Genomic DNA, 12,009 nt, shown 5'->3' with positions numbered 1-12,009 from the left:
AGATGCTGTCCAACACCAAGAGGTGTTGTGGTCAGAGCTCCCTAGAGAGCTACATAAATAAGAAGGACTGCAAAAGCGGGTGAAGACAAAGACACCAGGCCGTTGAGATTCTAGAGTAGCCAAACATGTTTCAGATGGGTTGCTTACTGCAAATATACTAATATGGAAGACTAGTACAGACTTCTTGGGAGAAAGGCGATGGCAAACCTAGACAGCATCTTAAAAAGCAGAGAAATCACCTTGCCGACAAAGGTTCGTATAGTTTAAGCTATAGTTTTCCCAGTAGTGATGTACAGAAATGAGAGCTGGACAGAAATGAGAAGGCTGATCGCTGAAGAATTCATGGTTTTGAATTCTGGTGCTGGAGGAGACTCTTGAGAGTCCCATGGACTGCAAGAAGATCAAACCTCTCCATTCTGAAGGAAATCAGCCCTGAATGCTCCCTGGAAGGACAGATCCTGAAGCTGAGGCTCCAATACTTTGGCCACCTCCTGAGAAGAGAAGACTCCCTGGAAAAGACCCCGATGTTGGGAAAGATGAAGGGCAGAAGGAGAAGGGGACAACAGAGGACGAGATGGTGGGACAGTGTTCTCGAAGCTGCCAGCATGAGTTTGACCAAACTGCGGGAGGCAGTGGAAGACAGGAGTGCCTGGCGTGCTCTGGTCCAGGGGGTTACGAAGTGTCGGAGACGACTAAACGACTAAACAACAACAACAAGTACAGACTTATTTCTGCTGTGGCTCCGTATAACTGACTGATCCCTTTGGAACTCACCCAAACCCTGAACGAAGTCGTCCACTGTGGCCAAGTACCCTCTACTACTGAACTCTTCGGCATGGTCCACCAGGGCTTCCTTGATGGCCTTGTATCCATACAAGACGACCACCCGTCTGGGTCCCAAGTGAACTGTGAACACTGGTCCATACTGGTCTCTTAGCTGAAATGGGAACCAGGCAGGGTCATTAGTGATCTTCCCTGAGACATATCGTATTTACTGTAAGTTATTTTGCGTTGTCTTGAGCCAAGATAAAAAGCCTAACAAATTCCATAAGAATATGCAGAAATGGCGAAACTTACCGGAAGAACAAGAAATGAAGATAACAAACTGGAACTGGTTTATTGAATATTTACAGATGAATTGCAAACAGATAAAGACATTGGCAGGATTATTGTAATAACCTGCAGTTTCATAAGAGAGTATATTTAAAGTAGATAATTAAATGAGTAAATTGAATGAATTTAATAAGTAGTTTAGCCTAGGACTTGCCGATCAGAAGGTCGGCGGTTCCAATCCCCATGACGGGGTGAGCTCCCATTGCTCGGTCCCTGCTCCTGCCAACCTAGCAGTTTGTAAGCACGCCAGCGCAAGTAGATAAATAGGTACTGCTCTGGCGGGAAGGGAAACGGCGTTTCCGTGTGCTGCTCTGGTTCGCCAGAAGTGGCTTAGTCCTGCTGGCCACATGACCCAGAAGCTGTACACCGGCTCCCTCGGCCAATAAAGCGAGATGAGCGCCGCAACCCCAGAGTTGTCTGTGACTGGACGTAACGGTCAGGGGTCCCTTCACCTTTACCTTTAATATCCCTGCTAGCCTTTGCCCCTTGCCATGGCCCATCTAGCACAGCCCTCTCCAACCCGATGCCCTCCAGATGTTTTGAAGTACAACCAGAGTCATCTTTCCCATTGGGTTTACTGGTGCATTGCGCCAGGGTGCCGGCCTCTCAGGGGCGCCCCAGTGAGTGGGGGAGCTGTGCGGTCTCCCCTTTTCCTCCTGCACGCCTGCCAGCTATGCCCCATCAACCATATGGCTGGTGGGCATTCAGCTTGCCTCCCTGGCCTCCGCAGGAGAAGAGCGATTCCCGCAGAGGCTTAGGGTGGAAGATGCACCTCGCCAACTACCGTATTTTTCGCTCCATAAGACGCACCAGACCACAAGACGCACTTAGTTTTGAGAGGAGGCAAACAAGAAAAAATATATTCTGAATCTCAGAAGCCAGAAGAGCAAGAGGGATCGCTGTGCAGTGAAAGCAGCAATCCCTCTTGCTGTTCTGGCTTCTGGTATAGCTGTGCAGCCTGCATCCGCTCCATAAGATGCACACACATTTCCCCTTACTTTTTAGGAGGGAAAAAGTGAGTCTTATAGAGCAAAAAATACGGTATATGGCTGGCGGGCATGCAGCTTCCTTCCCAAACCTCTGCGGGAGGAGAGGCTTGGAAAAGGTCGACAACTCTGGGAAACAGTGGGTGGGGGCCGAAGGGAACTTTGCACCACAGAGCCGTATATGCTTAAGATTACAACTCCCATCAGCTCCAACCGGCATGGCTGGATAATTCTAGGGATGATGGGACAACTGCTGTGCTGGCTGGAGCTGATGGGAAGTGCCGCCCACTGCTTCTAAAAATATGGTAAAATCAAGGATTTTGTTGATAAGATGTTTGAGAAAGGAAGTGATGTGGCTTTGGTAAAAAGACATTAAAGGATTAAGTAAAAATGAATCGATGAAAGAGAGAACGTAAAGATACAGTATGTTGAAATAAATTATTAAGATAAAAATTAGGTTAGAAGGATTTGCTGAAACAACAATTTAAATTAGAATACAAAAATGGGAGGTGTGAGGAGGTTCAAGGAAATAAGTAAAGGAATAAAGTTATGTAAAGGTTTGATTTGTTTCTTTTTTCTTCTTTTTTAATGATTGTATGTTTTCTATGTCTTTTTTTTAAAAAAATCTTTTTTCTTTTTACTGTAACCTTTAAAACTTTGAATAAATATTATTATTATTATTATTATTTTAAAAAAGGAACTGCAACATCTCGGCGCCATCTAGGTTTCCTACTTGACTATCAGCTGCTGATCTCTGAGGACCTAAGTAGAGGACAGTCCCGCTGCTGCTCCCTGTCGGCATGCAAAGCACCCGATCCGCCACGGAGCAAGGCCCCAACCTGGTGCCCAACCCGGACTGACTGCATTCATGGCGTTGGAACCTGAACCAACAAGGGCGCCTTGGTATCGGTTTTGGTGCTATTGCGTTACCTCCCAAAACGCCGCGGATCATGACGCAAGGGCCCCGGCGCAGCTCCAGCGCTGGAGTCACGGTGGTAAATCCCCCTTTGTCTTTGTTCTCGCCACAAGGCTCTTCTTCTGCCCCCAGAAAGAGCCGCACCCGCCCCACCACCCTGACAAACCTTGGCACATTTTCTCCAAGAGGGTAACCTGATACCCTTTCAAAGGGCTGCACCTCTTGGGAACAGGCGGTGGCTGGGAAATTTAATACCCACCACCTCTGCAAACTCCATGGGCACACACAGGCTTATCTCGCTGTAGCCAGAGGTGGGTATTAATCCCAGTTTATTAATGCACATCTGTGGCCCACTTTCGGTTAATTAAAAGAGACTGAAATTTGCATTTGCTCGTTTGCTTTCCTCCTGCAAACGATAAGCCAGACTTGTGCCTGGAAATGGCCTTCAATCTAAGAACAGATACAGTGGTACCTCAGGTTAAGTACTTAATTCGTTCCGGAGGTCCGTTCTTAACCTGAAACTGTTCTTAACCTGAAGCACCACTTTAGCTAAGGGGGCCTCCTACTGCTGCCGCTGTGCCGCCAGAGCATGATTTCTGTTCTCATCCTGAAGCAAAGTTCTTAACCTGAAGCACTATTTCTGGGTTAGCGGAGTCTGTAACCTGAAGCGTATGTAACCTGAAGCATATGTAACCTGAGGTACCATTGTAGAAAGATTTTCAAGAAAGGAAAGGAAGCGTGCGAGGGAGAGGTATAGAAATTTAGAGGTGAAAACAAAGCAAAGAAGATAGATTGCAAAGAGGGGAAATGGGAAAGGCCTATGAATTTGCTCAGGGTCAGAGGTCCAGCAAAGTCAGCAAAAAAGGAGAGAGGCCGACAGTAGAAAGTGCAGTTTTAGATGTTAGACAAGAACTCAGAGCAGAGCCTAACAAAAGCAGGAAATAATAGAAAGAGAATAGAATGAGAGGAGGGTTGTTGTTTTTTTGGTCACCTTGTTCTCCCTTGTAATTTTAATTACAAGATTCTAGCCCTCATGATTCTCATCTTGGCACTTCGCCTGAGGCACGAGAGCCTCAATGGAAAGGAGCAATGGTAGATCGCTTGGTCCTCATGCATAATAATAATAATAATTTATATCCCGTCCTCCCAGCCGAAGCCGGGCTGAGAGTGGCTAACAACAATAAAAGTAACACAGCATTCTAAAATCAATTCATTATAAAATCAGTTCAAATCAGATTAATGGCAACCATTGGACCAGAGTTCTGTGAGGATGACCAAAGGAGGGGGGTCAGACTGCACCTTGGCCAAAGGCCTGGTGGAACAGCTCTGTCTTGCAGGCCCTGCAGAAAGATGTCAAGTGCTGCAGGGCCCTGGTCTCTTGTGACAGAGCGTTCCACCAGATCGGGGCCACAGCCGAAAAAGCCCTGGCTCTGGTTGAGGCCAGCCTAACCTCTCTGTGGCCCGGGACCTCCAAGATGTTTTTGTTTGAAGACCGTAAGGTCCTCCGGGAGAGGCCCTGGGTGCGATCTCTGGCATGGCTACTCAAGGGCTGAAATCATACAGGTGATGATGAGAAAGATATCTCTTCCCCTGAGGCTCTGGAGAGCTGGGGCTGCCAGTCAGAGTGGACAAATAGTCTGACCTCTGCAAAGACGGATGCCGTCGCCACGGCTTACCTTCTTGAACGACGTGAGCATGTCATGGGTCTTCAGATCCAGCAAGTTGCCCAGGATGGGGAGGGGCGTAGGCCCCGGGGGCAGCTGCTTTCGCTGAGCCATTTGGCTCCATGCTGAAAGGAGGACCAAGGCCGAAAGGCAAACCACCAGCAAGGCCAAGAGGCTTTCTGCCAGCTGCAACATGCCCGAAGCAAATGGAGAGGGAGGTTTATCTGGGAACTTAGGGAACCAACAGAGCCACACCTGCCTTCGCACGGTGGGGCTGATGAAAGCAAACAGAAATCAGTGTGACTGGTGCAAATCTTGGAAATCTTCACCTTTATAGCAGAACCTGTAGCCTTGGTAAACATAATTTGTACCCAGCCCAGCCCTGAAAATGCTGTCTATGGCTGTATGCCCTTTGCTCCCAAACCCAAAATGTAAATTGCTTTTGGTGCATGAGATGGCAGTTTCTTCATGGCGAGTTCCTGTACCTATTTGTGGTTTTTTTAAGTATTGCTTAAAAGCAACAGCTGCAAGAGGAGCAGGTGTTACAGCAGAAACAACCATTTTGTGGAACCTCAGAGACCGAGGCCATCATACACCGGTTCTGAGAGATCTGCATTGGCTCCCAGTACGTTTCTGAGCACAATTCAAAGTGTTGGTGCTGACCTTTCAAGCCCTCAACAGCCTTGGTCCTGTATACCTGAAGAAGCATCTCCACCCCCATTGTTCAGCCTGGACACTGAGGTCCAGCGCCGAGGGCCTTCTGGTGGTTCCCTCATTGCGAGAAGCTAAGCTACAGGGAACCAGGCAGAGGGCTTTCTTGGTAGTGGCTCCCACCCTGTGGAACACCCTCCCTTCAGATGGGAAGGAAATAAGCAGCTATCCTATTTTTAAAAGACATCTGAAGGCAGCCCTGTTCAGGGAAGTTTTTAATATTTAACACTGTACTGTTTTTAACACTCGATTGGGAGCTGCCCAGAGTGGCTGGGGAAACTCAGCCAGATGGGTGGGGTATAAATAATAAATTATTATTATTATTATTATTATTATTATTATTATTATTATTATTATTATATATGAAAGTTTTAAAGCATCAAAGCAGCCTCCCCCAAGCGAGTGCCCACTGGATGTTTGGGACTGCAACTTGCCTCAGAGTCAGCCAGCGCGGTCATATGCTGCTGGGGCTTATGAGAATTGTAATCCAGGAAGTCAGGGGGCACTAGGTTGGCCGGGGGAGGGAGGTGCCTTAAAAGTTTAAGGTGCCAAAAGCACATCTCTTCTATCAGTCCTTAAAATAATGGAGCTTGTGGGTAGGAAATGGAAGGAGGGGTTTAGAAGAACCAAAAGTTTCGTTTTGCATGCAGCAACTCTATCCATTCAATTGCCTTTTCTTTTTAAATCCAGGTTATGGCAGGTGAGGTGGGGTGGGGGGTGGGGAGAGCAGCTTGCTCAGGGTTCTAATACCAGCCTCCAAGCACATTTTTGTGTCCCTCCTCCTAGACATCATTGAATTTGACAGTAGCAGCAGCAAAACAAAACAAAACGAACTGGAGGGACAAACCAATAGTTGAAAGAGCAAAAGAAACGCTGGTAGAATTATTTGAAAATTAATAAAACACAAGGATCAGATATAAATGTAATTTGGGACACAAGCAAGGCCTACATGAGCGGTTTTGGGATACAGCAAATGGTTCGGATAAAGAAGAAAAAGGAAAATAACATACAAGAAATAATAAGACAATGAAAAATAACTGATTAAAAATCCAAAAAATGAAAGGATAAATCAAAATATAAAGATCCTACAATCACACATTTCCAATCTATTAAACAAAGAAGTAGAAAACAAAATTAAATGGATGAGACGAAGATGTTTTGTATCGGCCAACAAGCCCGGCAGGATGTTAGCCTGGTTTATAAAGAAAAAAACAAACAGAGAGAATTATAAATAAAGTAACAGATCAAGGGGGAGAAATAATTGACCCCAGAAAAATCAAAGAATTTTTTATAAATTATTACAAAAAGTTATATAAAAGGAACATAAAGATGGAAATAAAATAAGAGTATTTGCTACAAAATAAATGACTGTCAATTGTAGAAGAAGAATAAGGTAAAGGTAAAGGTACCCCTGCCCGTACGGGCCAGTCTTGCCAGACTCTGGGGTTGTGCGCCCATCTCACTCAAGAGGCCAGGGGCCAGTGCTGTCCAAAGACACTTCCGGGTCACGTGGCCAGTGTGACATCGCTGCTCTGGCGAGCCAGAGCTGCACACGGAAACGCCGTTTACCTTCCCGCTAGAAAGCGGTTCCTATTTATCTACTTGCACCCGGGAGTGCTTTCGAACTGCTAGGTTGGCAGGCGCTGGGACCGAACAACAGGTGCGCACCCCGCCGCGGGGATTCGAACCGCTGACCTTTCAATCGGCAAGCCCTAGGCGCTGAGGCTTTAACCCACAGCGCCACCCGCGTCCCTTAGAAGAAGAATATAGACATCTAAATTCTAACATAGGAACAGAAGAAATTGTACAAGTTATTTTTGTATGGGTGACGATTTAAATTGTCTTAAGTGTTTATTATAGTTATTTTTTATTATCTTCATGTTCTTAATTTTTGCTTTTGCTCTGTTTTTGCTTAGTTTTCATCTTTCTCCCCCCCCCTCTTTTTTTCCTCTTTTGTCTTTAGTTGATATCTTTGTATGTTTTGCTTTGTTTGTATTTTCAATTAATTCAATAAAAAATTCACTAACAAAAAAAACCAAACTTTCAAATCACCAGAGTGATCATTTAGTGACCATGAAGTGGCCATAGTCTCCCTCCTTAGCTGATCCACACATTCATGTTGTGTGTGTGTGTGTTTGGGGTAGCTATTCACACAGCTATTCAGACGTGTGGCCCCCAGAGGGTGCATGCGGCCCTCTCAGACAAAGAAAAGAGAAAAGAAAAAAGTTAGCTCTGTTCCTGAGACCTGTCGGTTCTTCTTGACCAGACTTGCCGATAAGGAGGATAATCTCAAAGGAGGGAAGTGGACCGGGGAGAGGATAAAAACAAGGCAGGTTTATCCAGCCTTGGGTGGAACCGGAGTAGAGGACTGTACAAACAAACCCTCCCTTCATGCCATTTGGCATGCTAAGGGCACTCCTGGTTTGCCAGGAGGTGTGAGAGACACTGAAACGAGAACTGTGAGAAAAGAGCTGGCAAAAGAGGCCAAAGGCTGCTGATTGACAGGCCCAAAGCCCAGGTGGATTTCCCTACCTATTTTGCAAACATTTCCCATTTTACCATGCCAGACTTGGAGTGTGATATTCTCTTTCTGCAAGTGAAGCTTTGTGATTCAAGGACGCCCCACATGGGCACAGTATGTTAGGTTAATGGGCTAAAAAAAGGCCACAACTTTATTGATTACAGCATGTGAGAGGTACTGGCTTAGGCATTGGATAAAACAACAGAGCGTGACTCCATCCCCTCAGGGAGGGGTGAGTCTAACAAGGGTTAACCGCCAGTGGGAGGAGCCTGTTGATGCAAATACAACTGGAAGCTCCCCCTGATGTCACCGGGGGTCGTGCCATGGCCATAGCCACCAGCAAGGGCGTCAGACAGGATCCACGACCGCCGGATTCCTTTACCGGAATACCCATAAAGTGAGGGGTAGGCGATGGATAGTTCAAGCTCTGGTTTTCCCAGTAGTGATGTATGGAAGTGAGAGCTGGACCCTAAAGAAGGCTGATCGCCGAAGAATGGATGCTTTTGAATTCTGGTGCTGGAGGAGACTCTTGAGAGTCCCATGGACTGCAAGAAAATCAAACCTCTCCATTCTTAAGGAAATCAGCCCTGAGTGCTCACTGGAAGGACAGATGGAGGCTAAGAGCGAGCCGCTTAAAGTCCCCTCCTTTTTGTGCCAGCTGGCCAGATCAGCTCAAATCTGAACTTAATTCGCTTATCACAACTGATTAACATTCAGAGGTTTTATGCAATCCATCTGCTTGCTAGAAAGGGCTAAAGGTAAACAGAGTGTGCCATGAAAGGTAAGCAGGGCAAAGGAGAAGCGACTCAGATCACGGCAGCTTGAGAGCAAATAATCAGCTGGAGAACAGCAAGACAAATGGGATCAATTTTACACAGAAAGTCCAGAACCTCTGGGGGTTATCAGAAGAGCCTGCCTTCCACCACCACCCCAGCCCATTTATATCCCACCCCACACTTGCAAATTTTGGGGTGGTTAACTGTAAAATAGAAATGGAGGCAGTGAGAGATTTTACTTTCTTGGGCTCCATGATCACTGCAGATGGTGACAGCAGCCAGGAAATTAAAAGATGCCTGCTTCTTGGGAGAAAGGCAATGGCAAAACTAGACAGCATCTTAAATAGCAGAGACATCACCTTGCCAACAAAGGTCCGTATAGTTAAAGCTGTGAGAGCTGGACCATAAAGAAGGCTGATCGCCGAATAATTGATGCTTTTGAATTATGGTCCTGGAGGAGACCCTTGAGAGTCCCATCGACTGCAAGAAGATCAAACCTCTCCATTCTGAAGGAAATCAGCCCTGAGTGCTCACTGGAAGGACAGATCCTGAAGCTGAGGCTTCAGGACTTTGGCCACCTCATGAGAAGAGAAGACTCCCTGGAAAAGACCCTGATGTTGGGAAAGATGGAGGGCACAAGGAGAAGGGGGCGACAGAGGACAAGATGGTGGGACAGTGTTCTCAAAGCTACCAGCATGAGTTTGACCAAACTGCGGGAGGCAGTGGAAGACAGGAGTACCTGGCGTGCTCTGGTCCAGGGGGTCACGAAGAGTCATACACGACTAAACGACTAAACAACAACAACAAAGTGTAAAATCCCACAAAACCAAAAAAAATAATAATGCACTAAATTTGCAACAGAAAGAACTCCTCAGCCAGTATCCAATGACAGAGGCAGGAGCTGCCTAATGGCCAGAATCAACAGCCAGGTTTTAATGTGGCATCTGAAAGCCAGCAGTGTGCAAGTGCTAACTAGATTTCCAGTGGGAGAAAGGCCCAATGAAGTGGGGAACCATCATGGAAAAGGCCATTCCCAAGTCCCGGCCAAAAGCCCTGTTGCTGGTGGCAGGTGGAAAGGAGAAGGTAGTTCCATCTCAAGTCAACCAGACCTTTGTACATCATCTGTGCATAGCTGTCAACTACAGATTTGAAAATAAGGGATCTGCAGCCCAAATAAGGGGTTTTAGTCAACCAGCTGAAGTGCGAAGTTAAAAGGGACCAGATAATGTTGGAGAGCAGTGCCGGTTTTTAGCCCTTCGTTTCCAGAGGTTGCTGCTCAAGCAACTAGCCGATGAAACACTGCAATTAAATAACTACAAGCAGCCACCACTTTTCACGCAAAACAATTCCAAGCTACAAAGATGCTGCTGCAGTTCTGTATCTTTTATCTCGTGCTCCATCTGTAGCTCTCAGTTCCATCAGGTGGGGCGGGGGGGGGGGGAGAAACAGTGCCCGAAGTAAATCCGCAAATCAGACCATCTATGCTAGTCTACCACTACAAATCTATGTGGGAAGCGCTTGCGGTCCTTCCTCCGCTTTCCCCCTCTATGGTTAGCCCTTGGGAAACCTGCCCGCGCCTCTGCCTCCTCCTCTCTCTGAACTGCTTTCTCTATGGCTGCCCTCACTCTCCTCTCAAGGCTCCTCAGCAATTCATAGCCCACGTCAGGCTGCCCATCTCATTCGGGTCCTTTGGCGGCGCAGCCGCAGTATGGCCTAGCAGGAGTGGCGGTGATGGTGACGGGCAGAGGGGAGGCCCCAGGCAGAGATGCTCAGTTCGGCGGCCGCGAGGAGGATGGCGGCAGAAGGGCCCAAGGCTCCCACCAGTCCCGGTGGGGAGGGACTCCCAGGGGCCGAGGCTGGTGAGAGGAAGCCGGAGGGGGGCAGGCCGGGCAGCCAAGCAACACAGTTGGAGCCTCGCTCCTCCCTGGCCGGCAGGCAGGGAGGAAGAGGAGCTGCTTCCTTTGAAACCCGGGAAATTTAAGGGACATCCATCAATAAGGGACAGCAGCGCTGGGATAAGGGAGTTTCCCACCAAATAAGGGACGGTTGACAGCTATGCATCTGTGGAACCTTGAATTCACCTCAGAGATGTTGTGACAGTCTAGAGCAGGCATGGCCAAACCTGGCCCTCCAGCTGTTTTGGGACTCCAATGACCAACTGGGGATGATGGGAGTTGTAGTCCCAAAACAGCTGGAGGGCCAGAAGAATATGTTGCAAACCTTTCCACGCATTTTCAGTGGGGTTACTTACAAGTCTACTAAGGATTCCAATAGAATAACACAAATCAGGTCTACTCCATTGTGAAATATATAACAAACTTCCAGTAACTGAATGATATGTTTCTGGATTCACAGGTTCTGAACACTCTCCTTCATTTAAAACAAACAAACTATTTCCATCAGGGTTTTCACACCTTTACAATTCTGCATGTTGTTTCTCTCTACATAGTTAATCCAGTTTTTAATTACTTGGAAAGTTTCACTTTTATGTTTCAGTAAATATACCCACGTGTACCGATTATAGTAATCTACTAGAACAAGGAAATAGTTCGCTCCTCCTTCTGACTCGGAAAAAGGCCCAGGAAGGTCAGAATGGATTAGAGGAGGAGGAGGAGGAGCAGTTTGGATTTGATATCCCGCTTTATTACTACCCTAAGGAGTCTCAAAGCGGCTGACATTCTCCTTTCCCTTACTCCCCCACAACAGTTACAGATAGGTAGCCGTGTTGGTCTGCCATAGTCAAAACAAAAAAAATTCCTTCCAGTAGCACCTTAAAGACCAACTAAGTTAGTTCTTGGTATGAGCTTTCGTGTGCATGCACACTTGTATCTGAAGAAGTGTGTGTGCACTGAAGAAGTGTGGTATCTGAAGAAGTGTGCATGCACACGAAAGCTCATACCAAGAACTAACTTAGTTGGTCTTTAAGGTGCTACTGGAAGGAATATTTTTTGTCCCCCACAACAAACACTCCATGAGGTGAGTGGGGCTGAGAGACTTCAGAGAAGTGTGACTGGCCCAAGGTCACCCAGCAGCTGCATGTGGAGGAGCGGGGAAGCGAACCCGGTTCCCAAGATTACGAGTCTATCGCTCTTAACCACCACACCACACTGGCTCCCACAGCCACTTGTGGTTTTGGACCACAACTCCCATCAGCCTCAGCCAGCACCAGCCTATCTCCAGGTGAAACAAGCATTTTGTTCCGACTTAAAAATAGGGATCATTGGTTGTTGCAACCACTGATAAAAACTTTGCCACTGCTAATGTTCTAGCATTTGTCCAGTCTTCCAATAGGAACCTGACATAGTGAGCCTCTGATTTTCCC

The 12,009-nt window shown here is 47.0% G+C and overlaps 1 protein-coding gene across 1 annotated transcript in view; it reads right to left on the bottom strand.

The window, feature by feature from the left end:
- LOC309376043 (cytochrome P450 2G1-like) overlaps window positions 1-4,965 on the bottom strand; it is a 28,929-nt gene extending 23,964 nt beyond the window's left edge. The window contains exons 1-2 of the mRNA XM_081922197.1: window positions 4,692-4,965; window positions 775-937 (exon numbers count right to left, since the gene is read on the bottom strand). Coding sequence (XP_081778323.1) covers window positions 775-937; window positions 4,692-4,874 — 346 coding nt within the window. The 5' untranslated portion in view covers window positions 4,875-4,965. The remainder of the gene's footprint in view (window positions 1-774; window positions 938-4,691) is intronic.
- Window positions 4,966-12,009: the final 7,044 nt, after the last annotated feature.

This window comes from Podarcis melisellensis, assembly GCF_964234715.1.
Source record: "Podarcis melisellensis genome assembly, chromosome: 8".
NCBI lineage: Eukaryota > Metazoa > Chordata > Lepidosauria > Squamata > Lacertidae > Podarcis > Podarcis melisellensis.
The sequence above is the reverse complement of the archived record's forward strand: the minus strand, read 5'-3'. Positions and strand labels throughout refer to the sequence as shown.